General features: G+C 44.4%; 1 protein-coding gene across 1 annotated transcript in view; it reads right to left on the bottom strand.

Annotated features, from left to right (window-relative positions):
• The window catches only part of CAMK4 (calcium/calmodulin dependent protein kinase IV), a gene marked incomplete at its 5' end in the record, with an annotated part of 267128 nt that continues 248258 nt past the window's right edge, over positions 1-18870 (bottom strand). The window contains 3 exons of the mRNA XM_055555476.1: positions 1-555; positions 1779-1931; positions 9134-9260. Of these exons, the coding sequence (XP_055411451.1) occupies positions 145-555; positions 1779-1931; positions 9134-9260 (691 nt within the window). The remainder of the gene's footprint in view (positions 556-1778; positions 1932-9133; positions 9261-18870) is intronic.

Genomic DNA, 18870 nt, shown 5'->3' with positions numbered 1-18870 from the left:
TTAGGATGCCCAACTGACACACATGTATTTTTTGCACCTCAGAAACAGAACCACAATATAGTGCACATCATGCTTCCACCTTCCTTGCTGAAGGACAAAACGCACAAACTGCCAGGGTTTGGCTCCCACACAGGAAGAAAGCCACTAGTCCTCCGGCAGGACTGCGTCACCCTGCTGAGCTCCGACCTCCAGGGCAGGGTCCTCCTCCCGTCCTTCCGGGGCTGCGGGGGTGCCTGGGGGCCCCCGCGTCTCCTCCGCCGGGCGCCCCTCCGTCTCCGGGCCGGCCTCCTCCATCTCCTCCTCGGATGCATGGGGCTCCACCCTGGGGGCCGCGGCGTCTCCATCAGCACCGCTGACCTCCTCCCCCGCCTGCACCTCTGGCAGCTCCACCCCGGCCCCCTCGGCTGCCCCCGGGGCCCCCTCGCCCCCTGGGACGCCCCCGTCGCCACCCTGAGGTGGAGACGGCTCCCGGCTGGCCCGGCCCTCCTGGACGCCGCTGTGGCTGCTGCTGGCGCTGCCGAGCCTGGAGGAGGCCACCACGGCCTTGACCGCGGCCTGGGGAGACAGAGAGGTCAGGGGTTACTGCACGAAAATCCCCGCCCAGAGGAGGCCACCTGGCCTTGACCGCTGCCGGGGGAGACCGAAGGATCAGGGGCTACTTCTACTGAAAATCCCAAATCAGAGCTTGATCTCAATTTTGCATTTAGGGAGTGCTATTCTGTTACTATTTAGTCTTGGAAAGTGTATGATTCCAAGATTGTCTAATGAAAACTTGTTTGAAGAATGAAAAGCAAAATCTGTTTAATCTCAGATTAGTCATCTGGAGGAAAGCCTAAATAAATGCACTTTCCCACGGATTGCCAATATTCAAAAACTTTAGTTGTGCTTCCCAAAGTATGGGACACTACTTCCATGGATGTTAATAGGTACTATAAAGATAAGAGAGTTCCATGGTCAAATTTGTTTGAGAAATTCTGGGTTAAGTCAAGGATATTTAATCTAGGATATTTCAAATTAATTTGATCATGGAACCCTTCATGTTTTTTAGCTTGTATCAACCGGTAAGCGACTGCTGAATACAACACTATTTTTGACCCCCAGCTGTCCTCTGAGATTTACTATATGTATAGCTAGTCCTAAATACTATTATGTAAGAGAAAAACACTTCATCTCTATTCCATATATGTTCTATTAAAAGGGATACAATTTGATGGATAACTTTCCTATCACTTGAATTATTTTAATTTTACCAAGTGTAATTATTTGCCTATATTATAAAATATAGCTTGAAAAAAATTGTTTCCCAGTTTTAGCATATTCAGAAAGAAGACAACTTTCTTAATAAATATTAGTTCCGGAACAACACTTTCAAGCAGTTCAGCCTTAATTAAATGGGAAGTAATGACAATGTATTTGTTTGGTGAGTGAATCTCAACATCCCACACATTTCCCTTTATTGACAATGAACCCTGGGAACTCCCTGGCAGTCGTTGGTAGGAGTCCGTGCTTCACTAAGAGTCCCGCAAGCTGCCCAGTGCCATTTCCTCCTCCAGAATTCCCCAAACAGAAAAATAAAACCCACACTGAATTCTTACAAGAGGATAACAGAACTGAGGTTGGCTTTATATGATCACGATTGGGGTTTCAAAGCAGCATTTTCCCAGGTACCACAGGAGACAAGTAACAGTATTAGATAAACAATAGCAGAATTATCTTTGATTAACAAGATATGAGAAAAATCTTTTTTAAAAAATAAAACAAAATAAATGCCATCTAACCTTGAGCTTGCGCCGGGCATTGAATTCTTGGAGCTTCTTTTGAGCCGTATCCATGTGTACAAAATTGGCAGCTTTACCTGTGACCCACGGGTGCTGGAGAGCTTGAAAGGTAGTCAGCCTTTTCTTAGGATCCAACACAATTAATTTTCTGACCTGAAATGATAAAGAACCATCTACTTCTTCGGGAGATTTTCATGGTTACCTGGGCTTGCCCCTCAGCTGTGAACTTCTAGGTGAGAGAGTCAGTTCCTAGGCAGGTTGATAGGGAGTCTAGGGGTCCCCAAGGAGAGAGGGGTCTGGAATTCTCAAGGAGGAAGAAAGGACAAACTTTTTTTCTTTCTCCACATTCCTTAGGATTATATAACAATAATGTATCCTGCCTGAGGACAGTCTCTGGATTAAGGACAGTCTTTGGGTTAAACCTTCTGGCTAATTTTGTTATCTTAAAATGTAAATTATGGGAGTAGGTGTGGTGAGGTCTTTACAACCTCCAGACACTCTTTGGATTCATTGGAGAGTATATAACTTCGTTGTTAACACTAGCAAGCGGGTACTCTTTCTGCCCCCTCTGATGCCTATGTCAGAAGCTTTCTCTATCTCCTTTATACTTTAATAAAACCTTATTACACAAAAGCTCTGAGCGATCAAGCCTCGTCTCCAGCCCCGGATTGAATTATTCTCCTCTGGGGGCCAAGAATCCCGGTGTCTTCGCGTGATTCAACAACAACCTTTCATAGGTCTTATTTAATTTTCTTGGCAGTACACTAAATATACATTATTATTCTATCTTCTTGGCAGTGCACTAAATATACATTAAACAACCTTTTTAAGTCCCCAGTGGTCACTGTGGGGATGGCTTCAGGCAGCAGTAGCTGAGGAGTCTGGAAAGAGTGGTGTGTGCGAACCAAGAGCCCAAACTGGCAGACAGATGCCCGCAGATCAGAGAAACAAGGCTTGCCTTGCCTGTGAACTGCAAGAACTTTGAGTGGGAGCCAGCATCTGGATAATACTAGGTTGCAACTTGACACAACTTAGAATTCAGAAGGTAAACTACATCTCAGGGGAGACGGACCATTCATGCAGCCATCATTCCTTCTGTGGGGACTGAAGGGCAAACAAAAGGGGGCAGGGTCACAGCCTTTATGATTACACCGTGATCCTAGCAATAGTGCTCTCTAAGCCCTTAAGGACAGGTTCAGTTCAGTAACTCAGTCGTGTCTGACTCTTTGCGACCCCATGGACCGCAGCACGCCAGGCCTCCCTGTCCATCACCAACTCCCAGAGTTTACTCAAACTCATGTCCATTGAGTCGGTGATGCCATCCAACCATCTCCTCCTGCCTTCAGTCTTTCCCAGCATCAGGGTCTTTTCAAATGAGTCAGCTCTTCGCATCAGGTGGCCAAAGTATTGGAGTTTCAGCATCAGTCCTTCCAATGAACACTCAGGACTGATTTCCTTTAGGATGGACTGGTTGGATCTCCTTGCTTTCCAAGGGACTTCAAGAATCTTCTCCAACACCACAGTTCAAAAGCATCAGTTCTTCAGTGCTCAGCTTTCTTTATAGTTCAACTCTCACATCCATACGTGCTGCTGCTGCTGCTGCTGCTAAGTCGCTTCGGTTGTGTCCGACTCTGTGCGACCCCATATACGGCAGCCCACCAGGCTCCCCTGTCCCTGGGATTCTCCAGGCAAGAACACTGGAGTGGGTTGCCATTTCCTTCTCCAAAGCGTGAAAGTGAAGTTGCTCAGTCATGTCTGACTCCCAGCAACCCCATGGAGTGCAGCCTACCAGGCTCCTCTGTCCATGGGATTTTCCAGGCAAGAGTACTGGAGTGGGGTGCCATTGCCTTCTCCACATCCATACATGACTCCTAGGAAAACCACAGCCTTGACTAGATGGACATTTGTTGACAAAGAAATGTCTCTGCTTTTTAATATGCTGTCTAGGTTGGTCATAGCTTTTCTTCCAAGGAGCAAGCGTCTTTTAATTTCATTTAATTGCAGTCACCATATGGAGGCCCCCAAAATAAAGTTTGCCACTGTTTCCCCATCTATTTGCCATGAAGTGATAGGACCTGATGCCATGATCTTTGTTTTCTGAATGCTGAGCTTTAAGCCAACTTTTTCACTCTCTTCTTTCACTTTCATCAAGAGCCTCTTTAGTTCATCTTCACTTTCTGCCATAAGGGTGGTGTCATCTGCATATCTGAGGTTATTGATATTTCTCCTGGCAATCTTGATTCCAGCTTGTGTTTCATCCAGCCCAGGGTTTCTCATGATGTACTCTGCATATAAGTTAAATAAGTAGGGTGACAATATACAGCCTTGACATACTCCTTTTCCTATTTGGAACCAGTCTGTTGTTCCATGTCCAGTTCTAACTGTTGCTTCCTGACCTGCATAGAGATTTCTCAAGAGGCGGGTCAGGTGGTCTGGTATTCCTATCTATTTCAGAATTTTCCACAGTTTATTGTGATCCACACAGTCAAAGACTTTGGCATAGTCAATAAAGCAGAAATAGATGCCTTTCTGGAACTGTCTTACTTTTTCGATGATCCAGCAGAAGGTGGCAATTTGGTCTTCCCATCAGGAAGCCTTCATAAGCCTGTTATCCCTTGAAGGAAAATGCCAAGAGCTGGGGTAAAAGCCTACTTAGAATCAAAGAAAAGGTGTCAGTAGTTTGGGGATATGGTTTGTTTAAAAGGACTGAATTCAAATGAATCATAGCCCATTCTGGGAGGTTTACCCCAATGGTGAGCATGAGCAGACAATGAATTGCCAGGAAGTTCAACAACCAAAATAATCCCCAGCCCTGGGCTCAGAGAAGTGACCTGGGATGAGGCAGAGATTACCTGGAGTCAGGAAGCACGCTTAAGTCCTAACTTGTTCAAAGTCTCTACTTCTGTGACCTCAAAGACCCACATGTGTCTGACCTCAGACACCCACCCGCCCCTACTGAGTGACTATGGACACCCTCCTGGGCCCTCTTCTTACACAACCTAATTTCCACTCTAATTTCCTTGTAAACACATTCTTACAGGCATGCAACATTTTTAAAAAATTTATGTAATCCTATCCATACCCTTATCAATTAGTAACTTTAGCTCCAATTCATGAATTAGGGATGGAAGGAAGCTCAAAGATTTAGTGATTCGTGTAACTGGTGGGGGCTATATGATGGCACCCCACTCCAGTACTCTTGCCTGGAAAATCCCATGGATGGAGGAGGCTTGTGGGCTGCAGTCCATGGGGTTGTGAAGAGTTGGACACGACTGAGTGACTTCACTTTCACTTTGATACATTGGAGAAGGAAATGGCAACCCACTCCAGTGTTCTTGCCTGGAGAATCCTAGGGACAGGGGAGCCTGGTGGGCTGCCATCTATGGGGTCACACAGAATTGGACACGACTGAAGCGACTTAGCAGCAGCAGCAGCATACTCATACTAGGGTTTGTCTTGTCTTAGAATTTGTCCTGTGGCCACAACACCACAGTGCCTTCATGGTAGACAAGCTTTCTGAGTTTCAGTCTGCCGGTGTGTAAAATAAAGGACTTTGGATGACTTAAGGCATAAGATCTTTTCTAATTCTAAAAATCCAAAAACTGAACACAGGCTAACAAAATTAGGAAGCTAGTCAAATGAAGAATTAATATCTGGTTCTCCTTTCACTTTCTGTTTTGTAGCATTTGCAAAGAAATGTATGTGGGGTAGAGAGACTGCATTTGAAACTGGTAATCTTGAGATGTTTAGGCTTAAAGTCAGTGAGGAGGTGGAGGGAGCTGAAGAATAATTAAGAAGAAGAATGCACAGCAGTAACAGCTTTGATGGTGGTCAGAGCTATCATCTGTTGGATACATACACTAATAATTTCATGTAAGTTAAGTGATACCTAATCCTTAAAACATCCTTGACAATTAGATACTTCACGCTCATTTTCTAATCATGTTTCCTCTTCCCTATCATCACCATTCTCTCCTGCTTGAAAATACAAAGAATTTATGGAAAGCCAATTAGCATCAAAAATTTATATATGTCATCATTCATCTTTACATTTGGAGACATTGATGCACTGAGTTTTTAAGAAAGTTGTTGAAGATCACACTCAGTGACCTCGTCAGGATTCAGACCCAAAGATGTGCCATTATCCTACAGCTCTGCTTACAGACCAGCTCCCCAAGCACCATGAGAGAACAGATGCAGGTATTGCTAATAAGTGTTTCATTTAGGGGCTCAAAGATTCCTTTAGTTCTGAAGTTATGTAAATGTTTTAACCAACAGGAGGTGTAGCTGAATGAAGGAACATCACAGGTAACCTTCTTGTCCATTTAACCTTTTATCAGAGATAAAAAGAAACAGAAGGGGGCTAACTAATGGGATTATTATTGAGTTAGTTGGTGATGGTTACTTAGTATGTATCATATCCCTTAATTCTTCCAAAGACCTAGAGACAGGTACCAGTACCATCCAGAGAAGAAAACCAAAGCACAGAGAGGTCAGGTTAGCACAAGGTCAAACCTGCAACTATTAGAAAGGGGGTGGGGGGGTGGGGGCGGGGCACTTGAACCCAGGCATGTCGGACTTTTAAGAATCCTTGATCCATTTCCCGACTGATGTTTTCATTCAACGAACATTTACTGAGCATGAACTTCAGGTCCACATGGCACTAAGATCTGGGCCCACCTGCTTCATCCTCTCCCAGAGCCTGAACCTCATTAAGGAATACCTCTGAGCACAGCATATGCAAATGATGCTTATCGTGAAAAAGGAGGCCCGGGGCAGAGGATCAAGCGGCAGGAGAAATGAACCGACTGTGAGGAGAACGGCATGCCCCTCGAAGACCAGGTCTCCTCAACAAGGTCACGGCAGCCAGGGCTTGAAAACGAGTCACCTGTGCTGCCCTGTGACCCCTGGAGGGGCGGGGGGGGGGGTCACGAGGGAGGGGACACGCGCCGACGCGAATCCGTGTGCTGCAAGGCAGAGAGCACACAACACTGTGAAGCCGCTTTCCTTCGATTAAAACACACTAAAAAAGATTAGCTACCCGTGTAAAGAGCTCTGTGTGTGTGTGGAAAGGAAGGAGGAGGATGACGGAGGGGCATCACAGGGCGGACGGAGGAGCAGCAGGCACGTGGAGAGTCATGCTGCCGGGACTGGGGTCCGCTCGCCGAGGACAGCCCTCTCTGTGTCTGTGTCTGTGTGTGTGTCTCTGTGTCTGTGTGTGTGTGGTGGAGAGGAAGGGGCAGGGGGGATGAAGGGACAGCATAGAGTACCCAGAGTCATGCTGCTAGGACAGGGGTCTGCGCGCCGAGGACAGCAGTCTGTGTCTGTCTGTGTGTCTGTCTGTTTGTGTGTCTGTGTCTCTGTGTGTGTGTCTCTGTGTCCCTGTGTGTCTGTGTCTGTATGTGTCTGTCTGTGTGTGTCTGTGTATGTGTGTCTCTGTGTGTCTGTCTGTGTGTGTGTGTGTGTGTGTCTGTGTCTGTGTATGTGTGTCTCTGTGTCTGTCTCTGTGTGTGTCTGTGTCTCTGTGTCTGTGTGTCTGTCTATGTCTGTATGTGTGTGTGTCGGTGTTTGTGTGTCTCTTTGTGTCTGTGTGTGTGTATCTGTATGTGTGTGTGTGGTGGAGAGGAAGGAGCAGGGAGGATGAAGGGACAGCACAGAGCACCCTGAGTCATGCCGCCAGGACGGGGGGTCCACGTGCCGTGGAGCAGAGGGGACCCCAGCCCCCACTGAGGCCGCCCTCCGAGTCCTGCGCGGGGAGTGCACTGCAGACGCGCAGGAAGAGGCAGGGAGAGCAGGAGAGAGGCCGTGGCCGCGGACCAGGAGGAGGGAGGTGGGGGCTTGGACCGGGGCGTCTCGGTGGAGCGGACACACAGACGGGCGACACGGAGATGCTCAGCAGAGGGGGCGCGAGGGGGAGGTGGCGATATCTTCGCATCGCACACACGCTGCCTCTCTTCAGACAGTGCTGGAAAGGTCATGACCTTAGCAAACCTGTTTTCACAGCACACAGATGGTAAGGTGGGAAAAGAGCCCTGGAGAAGGGGTCCAGAAATCTGGACCCTTCCTTTCTGCTGGGAAGCTGTGCGTCACTTCTCTGCACTTGAGCAAACTCATCCTTAAAATTCAAGGAAGATTAAATGAGTCCTGAGATCCTTGGAGATCTAACCTTCTATGATTCAGAAGTCAATTTTTCATCATTTCTGTGTGGTTTCTCTCTAGAACAGGGCTCCCCAATCTCCGGGCTGTGAACTGGTACTTCCTATCTTATCAGCAGCAGTATTAGATTAGAAATAAAGTGCGAAATAAATGTGATCTGCTTAAATCATTCTGAAACTATCCTCCCTATCCCCGGTCCATGGAAAAATTGTCTTCCATAAAGTTGGTCCGTGGTGCCAAAAAGATTGAGGACGATAGCTCTAAAGAATTGATGGTAAAAGCTTCAATGGCATCCCAGCATCTTCATTTTAGAACCAGTGGGCAACGCCCCAGAGGATAGGCCAGCGCCCCACCTGTCCTGAATGCAGATAAACTCCAGTATTACCAGAGGTGAGAAGTCAGTGAAAAATCAAAAAACCCAACAAAATGCACAATGTGACTTGTGTATGGTAGTCATGCAGGATAGGACTTGTGCTACCATCAGGATATTTTAATAAGTTTGAAGATATGAAGAAATAATGTTGCTTCTTTATTCACAGCATAACTAATCTAAGTGGCAGCAAGCCGTTTTAAGAAAGAATTCACCTGCGTACGTTATTTGTGGAGTCACCCAGCACCCAGTCTTCATAGCTTCATAGCTTCCAGGTTCCATATCACACTGACTAGATGGTAAAAACTCATTAATTAACAAGCAGTAATTTGTAATCTGTGATAATTCAGCTAGAGATGATGGAGAAGGCAGTGGCACCCCACTCCAGTACTCTTGCCTGGAAAATCCCATGGACGGAGGAGCCTGGTGGGCTGCAGTCCATGGGGTCACTAAGAGTCGGGCACGACTGAGCGATTTCACTTTCACTTTTCACTTTCATGCATTGGAGAAGGAAATGGCAACCCACTCCAGTGTTCTTGCCTGGAGAATCCCAGGGATGGGGGAGCCTGGTGCGCTGCCGTCTCTGGGGTCGCACAGAGTCGGACACGACTGAAGCGACTTAGCAGCAGCAGCAGCAGAGATGAATCAAACATATCTTTTTTCATTATCTATAAGGAAAATTAGTGTGCATTGTTTTCTTAAAAATACTATATAATTAAAAAGAAATAAGCTACTAAACGGGATTAATTTTTTAAATGGCACTGCCCATTAATTAGTTAAAAAAATGGATGTAAGGCATTTTATTTCCTTTTGTTTCAGTCACACTTACCAGATCCTTGGCATTCAGAGATACTTCATCCCACCAGGGGGAGATAAAGTAATATTCACAATTCAGAATTCTCCTGAACATGAATTGATCGCCTCTCTCATCATAGAATGGTTCAAATCCGCAAAGTCTAGGACAAAAGATACAAGATAAAATGCCTTTAAAAGCCTCAGTGTATGTCACCAATTTTTTGCAGAAATTCAATACTGTCCTTTTTCTTCCTGTGATGAATGTACATCTGCTAAGCTTAAGTGTGTAATTGCCTTGTTATAATTCATTTATGATTATATAAATATACAATCATGTCTTCAGGGAAGTAAAAATAGATACAAAATCAATTTAAGATTCCTACAAAAAGTTATAATCATATTAATAATTATGATACAAAGCAACAATAATATTATAATAGCTAACCCTACTACAAGCATTATGCTATAGTGCTATGTCCAAGTGTTTTTTTTTCCACCAGGAATTGAGAGGACAGATTGGAGTTCTAATTTATCATAAAATGGAAAAGTTAGGATTTTGAGGATAAAAAGGTTAAAAAGTGCAAAGAAGAGTTGTTAGTCGTTTTTGTTCAGTCCTTTTCACTGAATTCTTCCATAGAGATGAAAAAAGTATTGGGTTTCCATCCCACTCCAGTTTGGGTCTCAGAGTGAACACAGACAGGAGCCTACACGGCCGGAGGGAACGGCCTTCTGAACTGACTGCAGCGGGCGACGCAGCCCAGAGGACCGCTGCCAGGCACGTGAGCCTCGCTTCTGCACATCGCAAAGACATCTCACCATGATCACTGTCACCTTCCAGCACGGTCACATAAAAATGTGAGAGGAAAGAAACAGAACCACCCTTGACATGAAAAAGAGAGACAGGAAAAGTGAGCTGCTGGTGGGACCACCAAGCCTCTAATGCTTACAGGTCGGGGGAGGTTCTAAATCACTAAAGACCAAAAGGGAACTGTAAAAAAAAAAAAAAAAAAAAAAAAAGTCCTTGCCAGGGCGTGTGTTTCACGTGACAAAGAATGAGGGAAAAAGAATGAACACAGTAAGAAACATTTCCCCATGTCCTTCCATCAAACTGGCCTGGCTGCTGCAGAGCGTGAAACAGTTCAGCGGATCCGGACGCAGCAGGTGTTTAAGAGTAAGAAGTTTCTCCTGCTCTTTGGCTCAGGGACCATCCTGCTCGACAGTCCTGGTTTCTTTCAAATACTGCAGAGCCAGCCGGGTAAAGCCGAGGCTCAGGAGCACCGAGGCCGGGTTGGGCGCCCCCACCCCCACCCCCCACCCCGTGCACTGTGGGGCCCCCGGGGAGACGCCGTTCCAGCAGAAGAGGGCACACGGCACACCCCGCCCGGCGGCCTCCTCCATCAGACACGACCACCCACTGGGGGCCCCCCAAGGAAGACGCGGCTGCAGCAGAGGAGGGGGCACACGGCACACCCCGCCTGCAGCCCGGCCTCCTGCAGACAGACACGGCCGCTGCGGGGCCCCGGAGAGACGGGGCTCCAGCAGAGGGAACAGGGAGGCGCACAAGGCACACCGCGCCCGGCGGCCTCCTCCACCAGACGGGGCCGCTGCCCGCGAGTCCCGGGAAAGCCGCCAACCGTCCAGGCTTAGTTGAGGACACTCGCACGTTCCGGCTTCCGGAATTTAGAGGGGAAAATGACAGCTCTCCAAGTGGGGCACTCAGACGCCCTCCTGTCATCCTGGACACGTCGGCAAACCTGTGCGCCGAGGCGGGGTTAGGGTTAGGTCATTAGCCTGAAGGGTGGGGCAGGCGAGCGCGCTCGGGGCACAGAGAAGAACCGACGCTGCGGGCCGGCCCAGGAGCCGGCCGAAGCCGAGGCGGGCTGTGAGCAGGGCGCTCGAGCCACGGGACAGGACGCAGCGCTGAAAGCTGAAGGCGCGAGTGTGAATCTCCGATGTTACCTGATTCTGACCTGAAAACCACAGTAGTTGCTTTTGTCTGTAGGGATAAAGGGCTTAGGTTTAGAAGGTAGAAGGAGCAGAATTCTTCTGAGAAACAACAGAATGGCCTTCATGTCCAAGCTACCGTCATCCTTAGAAATAGCACGGCCATAGCACAAAATACCTGGGTAGAACTTTTAATAATAATAAAGGAGGTACATAAACCCAACGGCACAATCCACTGTAGAAAATGTTTCGGTGAGCCTTGCCTAGTAGACTTCATCAATCATTAATGGACTACAGATTAAATAAAAAGTCCCCAGTCTCAGGGGCTGACAGAAGTCGGACCAGAACTAAAGGATATTAGCTGTGAGCGGCACCGTTAGCTGCTACCACTTACTCAGCCAGCAACTTTCAACTAATGGGCTTAAGTGAACTATGGGAAAGAAACCTGATAGATTTTTAAATTATTTTCAGGGTTATAATAAGATGCTTCTCCAATAGTCACATTTTTTTCTCTTCACTTTCCCATGTTAGTGACATGGGAGTGTCATTCATTTCATATTTCAGGTTTCCAGGACAAATGTTGTTGGGGGCCGGCATGAGGCACCCCACCCATGGCAAAGGTCATGAGGAAGGAGGCTCGACATACGCAAAGGCGGGATCGAGCCTCAGGAGTCCCCCTGGAAATTCTCGAGCATCTACCCCCAAAACCAGAGTCTGCCTACTTTCTGCTTTGTGCTTTCACCTACACCTCTGACTTTACGGGGGGCTGTCTCCCACTACCTCTCTCTGAAAAAAGAGTTAGCTTACAGCTCCAGTTAATAATCCCTGGGCGTGACAAGAGTGTTTTAACCTACAAACTCCTCTGAAGGTTCTCTAGCCTGCCTGACAGGCTTGTCCGGCCACATGTGATTGCTCACAGCCTCTCAACCATGAGAGGCACAAGATGCTTTAAACCTTCTAAAAACAGGTTCTTTAGAAAAGTTAGAAAATTATTAGTATAAGTGTAATGGGCTGATTAGAAATCGTATTGGTGAAGGGTTTTTCATTTGTTGAGCCAATGTTTACTGCTAAGTCTCCACATCCCCTGCCCTTATACACATTAATGAATATATAGAAGAAATAAGTATTAACCTTTGATATTAATCACGTTAGACCTTAGGCTAAGTAAATTCTTTCCTTAACTAAAACCCACTACACCCTCACCCTATAGGAATGTAACTTTATTTGGGTGGCGTCTGTTTTAAGAATAATCACCCCTGGAGAAATAAGTGTCCTGGTTGACTGACCGCTGTCACAAGGAGAGGGTCGTAAATTGTCAGCAGGCCCCCTGGCCAGAAGATGATGTAACACCCCTAAGACCTCTGTATACATTTGTATGAAGCACCTGACTTTGATAAAAGTCAGGACTGCTGACCCCACGTGACTTTTGCATAACACCTCAGTGTATAAAAGTAGACCATGGAAAATAAAGAATGGGGATCAGTTCCTCGAAAGACTGGTCTCCCCATGTCTCTCTCTCTCTCACTCTGGTTGAGTCTCCATCTGGAGCGCGGAACCCACCATGCTTACTAATTATGCCTGGGCTTCTAAGATCCGACCGGGGAGGCCTCAGTGTCTCCTCTCCTTCGGGAGAACGGAAGGACGCCTGCGGCCTACGTAAGTGGTGCAAGCTTCTTGTCTTGAAGTTTTATTGGTCCCCCGCGTAAACCAAGCTACTCAGCCTCTTTTCTCCACTGAATTTTCCTCACTGAGCTATCCTTATTCTATTCCTTAATTAACGTTTAATTAAGCAGTTGTTCCCCGACCCTCACCTAGCCGTCTCTCCTTCGAATACCCTGGATCAGCTGGGGCTGGACCCCGGCAGGTGGCGCCCGAGACAGGATATTCCAAGGTAAGCTCCCTGCAATTAGGGTCATCAGCTCTATTGCTCCCCCGTTCTCGGAACAACTGGGTCATCAGCCCTCTTGTTCCCCCACGGAGCAGTTTGGGTCATCAGCTCTACTGCTTCTCCCTCGGAACAGTTTTGGGTCATCAGCCCGCTGTTCCCCCCCCGGGACAATCTGGGTCATCAGCCCAATTGTTCTTCCAGTGTTCGGGACGGCTAGGACCCCACTCAAGGGTGCCGCGGACCCCCCTGTAGGATAGACAGGGCGAGAGGAGTGGGAAGTGTTGAAAGTGTTGAAGAGTTAGAGAGAAAAAACGGTTTCTAAAAAGGCTGACAAGAAAGGCCTGATCTTTTAATAGCTAAAAGCAAAATCGTCTATTATACTTAACTTTCTGACATGGTTAACACTGAAACTAAGAACGCCAAGTCTTTATACAAGTAATCTTGAAACTTAAAGAGGGTACTGTTAATTTAGATACTTGGGTGAAGGTAAAAAACCAACTAAAAACTTATCCTATAAATATGATTCAAAATGTTCTGAACCCTCGTCATGAGGCTGTGGGATAACCTATGGGAGAGGCTATAGCGGTGGATGGTAGTGGGTCTCCACCTTCTGCGCAGATCATATTTTCTGCCATTGATGAGGAAAAGGAGGGAGACTGTGCTCTACCTCCCGAGGAGTGAGAGGGCTTACAGGACGCTGCGGCCGGGCGCCCTGGTGAGCCCCCTCTCCCTCTACACAAACCTTTAAAAATTTATCCAACAATTTCTGATTTAAGGCGACTACTCCACCTCCGCTTGCACCTCCCAGGGCCTAAGAATTCCCCAGTTTACATCCAAAGCCTCCCAGAGCATTGCCTAGGGTTGAAAAAGATTAAAAGTTTTCTTTTAAACAAAGTAGCTTTTAAAGAATACACAATATACAGAGCCTGCTCCTTGCAAAAAACCCCCTCAGGGGGGCCTCACCCAAGCAAAAAAAAAAAAAAAAAGAGAAAAAGAAAAAAGTGAAAAAGAAAAAAGGAAAGAAAATAGAGAAAGATCTAAAGATAAAAAAAGAACTAAAGAGTGAAAAGGAGAGAGGAACGGAGAAATAAGGAATCAGGGAATGCAGCAAGATAGAAAAAGGAAAAAAGGAAGTTAGAAAAAGAGATACAGAGAGAAAGAGAGGGGGAGAGAGAGAAATAAAGTAAGAAGGAAAAAGGGGGAATGAAAGAGGGAAACAGGAAGGAAATGATAGAAAGTAAAAGAGAAGAGAAGAGGAAGGAAAAAAGATAGAGTGAGGGAAAGAAAACTTGAGAAAGATTTAGAGAAGAAGGAAAAAAAAAAAAAAATCAGCAGAGGAGAGAGGAGAGGACTTACAGGACACTGTGGCCAGACGCCCTGGCGAGCTACCTCCCCCTCTGCGCAAACCTTTACAAAAACTTATCCACCACTTTCTGATTTGGGGCGATAGCCGCCGCCTCCGTTTGCGCCTTCCAGGGCCCAAAAGTTCCCCACTTTGCCCCCAAAGCCTCTCAAAGTGTTGCCTAAGCCTGAAAAAGATAAAAAGTTTTTTAAACAGTGGAGCTTTTAAAACAGACTGCATGCACAATATGCAAAGGTGCTCCTTGGAGAAAACCCCCTCAGGGGGGTCTCACCCAGGCTAAGAGAAAAGCAGAAAGGTAAGGGGATTTAGCAACAATATTAACCCTTGACAAGCCGGTTACTCCAATTCCAATGGGAGTGGCTGGCCCCCTACCTGAGGGCATTGTAGGACTTGTGCTAGGGTGTAGCTCGCTTTCTGGAAAAAAAAAAAAAAAAAAGAGAAAAGAAAAATTTCGGTGGTGCATGGTGTAGTAGATTCTGATTATATTGAGAAATTAAAATTTTGACCTCACCGCCTACTAAAACTGTGCAAATTAATAAAGGTCAAACAGTAACACAGCTTTTGCTTTTACCTTAGTATCAGACAGGAAAAAACTTGACTTCTCAGGGTAGGAGCCACAGAGTATTTGGATTTAGTGATCTAGCTTTTTGGGTGCAGGAAATTACAGCTCCAAGGCCTTTAAAAGATCTTTTAATTCAAGAAAATAAAATGTCAGGGCTATTAGACACAAGAACAAACGTCTCTTAACATTGCTGGGAAAGACTGGCCCAGTTCCTGGCCCACGCATACTACTGAAAATAAGTTGGTGAGATTAGAGAAAGTGGTATGCAGGGTGGGAATGCAGTAGAAAAAAAGGTGAGGGAGAGTTTAAAACCTTGAAGAGTAGTGAGTTCCCCATTGCTGGAAGTATTCAAGCAAAGATTAGATGATTGCTTGTCATCTAAAAAGCTATAGACCAGATTTAGGTTACAAAATGATAACTGGAAAAGCTTATAAAGATGTTGTACAACACCTCTTTACTTGCTTCTCATATTTAAGTCTGCCAAAAGTTTTAAAAACTGCCCCTTTGAAGCGGAGAGATTGTTTACTAACTTTAAATGATTTCCAAAATTATTAGGAGACATTAATTGGATACGCCCACATTTAAAACTGACTACTGCAGATTTAAAGCCTTTGTTTGATTACTTAAAAAGCGATCCTAATTCCAGTTCTAAGAAAAAGTTGACTAACGAGACAGAGACAGCTCTTGTTAAAGTAGATGAGACTTTAAATGATCAGTTAATTAGGATTAATAATACCAAAAGATGAGATTAAATTATTCTTGCCACAAAACATACACCTACAGGGTGCTTGTGACAAAAAGGCCCGTTGGTTCCATCTATCAGTGACCCCAAGAAAAATAGTTTTATCTTATCCCAGCTTGGTTGCACAATTAAGTATAAAAGGAGGAAAAAAGAAGTATGGAACTTTTTAGAAAAGAAGTAGCAAATATAGTAATTCCATTCAATAAGGATCAACTGCAAGTCTTTTACAAGATAGTGATCATTGGCAAGTTGCCCTGATAGATTTCAGGGATCAAATTTTGTTTCATTTGCCCTCAAGCCCCCATAGTAGTTAAAAGTTCAAAGATGTTAGATTGGCAGTTTGAGGATATCTGTGGAACTTTCCAACCCTATGTAGTTCCTACGCTCCCCTTTACCCTATGGGGGAGGGACGTGCTGTCTCAAATAGGAGATACTCAGAGAAGGGTTTTCTCAATTTCTTAGTTATCAACAGGCGGTACAATTAACAATACTATATATATTATTATTATAAATACATAATATAAATATATTTGCCTAATTGCAGTTTGCCTAATTAGATATGGGTATACATAATTCTATTTATAGATCTATACTTAACTAATTTGTATATAAATTAAAATGTATACTATATATGCATATTATATATATACTGTATAATTAAATGTATATTGCAGTAATATAATGTGTGTGTGGCTGATATTAATTGGTATGGATTGATGCTGTGATGATATATGTTCTATATACTGTATAATTATATTATATATGTGTGACATATATTATTGCAGTACATTGGTTTGTGTTGGTTGGTATTAGCTGTGTACGTATTGTATTGCTTTAATATATATTAATTAATAATTATAAAGATTAATTCAAGTATATTGATTTATATATATTAGATGTCAATAAGTTTATACTTGTTGCCATATATAAATACATATATAAATACATTTTGCATTTAGGCATATTTATATACCAAAATGAGATAAGGAGTTTATACATTTGTTATTTAAATTTATACAGAGACCTAAACTAAACATTAGACCTAAATTAACATATCCCTAAATTTATGTTGTTAAAATGTAAATTTTAAAAATTTAAAAAATTAAATTGACAACTGCTTGACAATTCCTTTACCATGAAACCCCCATAGGTGTAATTGGGGTAGCCAGACAAAAAATTGGTTCTATGGCAAAACGGCCCCCTAGAGTGGGTCCATCTTCCCGCTCAAACTAAAAAAGTAGTGGCTTCTTATCCAGGATTGATAGCTACTTTGATATTAAAAGAAAAAAGCGGAACATTAAATTATTTGGTAAAGAGACATCAGAAATTGTAATTCCATATAATAAGAAACAACTTGATGCTCTTCTAATGTTTGAAAATTGGCAGATTGCTATAGGGAACTATTTTGGTCAAATTTTTGCATCATTTACCTTCACATGTTTTGTTGAATTTTATATCCAGACATCCAGTTATTTTTCCTGTCAGATGTAAACAATCTCCTATTCCAAATGCCCAGATAGTTTTTACTGATGGGTCAGCAAATGGTAAAGCCTCCATAGTCACTAAAAATCACCAAAAGGTTTTAGAAACATGGGAAACTTCAGGTCAAAGAGCTGAAATAACAGCAGTCATAGAGGCTTTTGCTATGTTTGCAGATGAGGAATTTAATCTTTACTCTGATTCTCAGTATATTGTCAGGTTGTTTCCACACATTGAAACAGCGGTTTTGCCTGAAAATAAAACTACCATATTTCATTTGTTAAGTAATTTACAGCAACAAATTTAGAAAAGAAAGAAAATATTTTTTATTGGACACATTTGGGCTCATTCCGGATTGCCCGGCCCTTTAAATGCCTTTAATGATTTGGCTGACTTGTTAACCAGAAATACAGTGGCTACTGTGATTGAGGAGGCCAGAGCCTCTCACTCACTTCATCATCAATATGCTACTGCTTTAAGATATCAATTCCAAATTCCCAGAGAAACTGCTAGGGAGATTGTGCGCTCTTGCTTACACTGCCCCACTGTTTATAATAGTTTACCTATGGGAGTTAATCCTTGCGGTCTCAAACCTAACGTACTCTGGCAAATGGATGTTAACTCATGTCTCTTCATTTGGAAAACTGTCCTTTGTTCATGTAACTGTAGATACCTTTTCTCACGTTATTATTGCAACTGCTCGTACAGGGGAAGTAGTTAAAGATGTGATACAACATCTCTTTACTTGTTTTTCATATTTGGGCCTGCCAAAAGCTCTAAAAAACTGACAACGCTCCTGCTTACACTTCTAAGTCTTTTCAGGAATTTTGTATAAAGTTTCAAATTAAACATAATACTGTCATCCCTTATAATCCCCAGGGACAGGCCATTGTTGAAAGAGCGCATCAAACATTAAAAATCCAAATTCAAAAACTAAAAGGGGAGTTTAAGTATAGCTCTCCCCATCAAATCTCCCCATCAAACATGCTCTTTTCGTAATAAATATTCTAAATACTGATCTGGCTGGAACTACTGCAATGCTTCGTCATTGGTGCCTAGAGCAATTAAATGCAAAACCATTATTCAAATGGAAGGACCTCTTCTCAGGACAATGGGAGGGTCCTGACCCATTATTAACTAGCAGTCGAGGATGTGCTTGTATTTTTCCAGAGGACGCAGATTCACCAATTTGGGTTCCAGACAGGCCAGGTTCGAGGCACGCGCTTGCTCGCCCCGCCCACCAGGCAGCTCTCGCCTCCGCGCTTCCAGCCTCGCCCTGCACCCTCCTCGCTGCACCCCACGACCTAGAGCAAAGAAGTTTGTGCAGCAAGTGAGGGCCAGAGAGGAGAGCGCACCCGCAAAGTGCCATCCAGACCAGCGCAGCGCCCGCCAGCAGGGGAGATAAGATAAACATCGAGATCCCGGCGAGACTGACAGGGCTGCTGCAGCGTGAACTCCAACCAAAAAATAATTCTACTTATTCTGTTTTAGCTTGTCTACCCTCGCCTTATGTTTTCCTTTTTACTAATGACTCCAACAAACTTAATGTATTCATGAATTATTCAGGTGGACCTAACGTGGTAACTTGTGAACAATGTATGCTTTCATCTTGTTTAAACCCTCAATGTAATGTTTGCTCCTTTGTGGTGTTACAATGCCCATCCTATCTTATGGTGCCTATATGATAGCTATGGTCTTGCCGTGTTACAGCAACTACAGGATTTAATGCGATCGCGACGGTTTGTGGGCCTACTTATTTTAGGAATATCAGCTTTAATAGCAGCAATTAGTTC

The sequence above is a fragment of the Bubalus kerabau genome, chromosome 1, assembly GCF_029407905.1.
Source record: "Bubalus kerabau isolate K-KA32 ecotype Philippines breed swamp buffalo chromosome 1, PCC_UOA_SB_1v2, whole genome shotgun sequence".
Lineage (NCBI taxonomy): Eukaryota > Metazoa > Chordata > Mammalia > Artiodactyla > Bovidae > Bubalus > Bubalus kerabau.
This window is presented reverse-complemented; position numbering and strand designations above follow the sequence as displayed.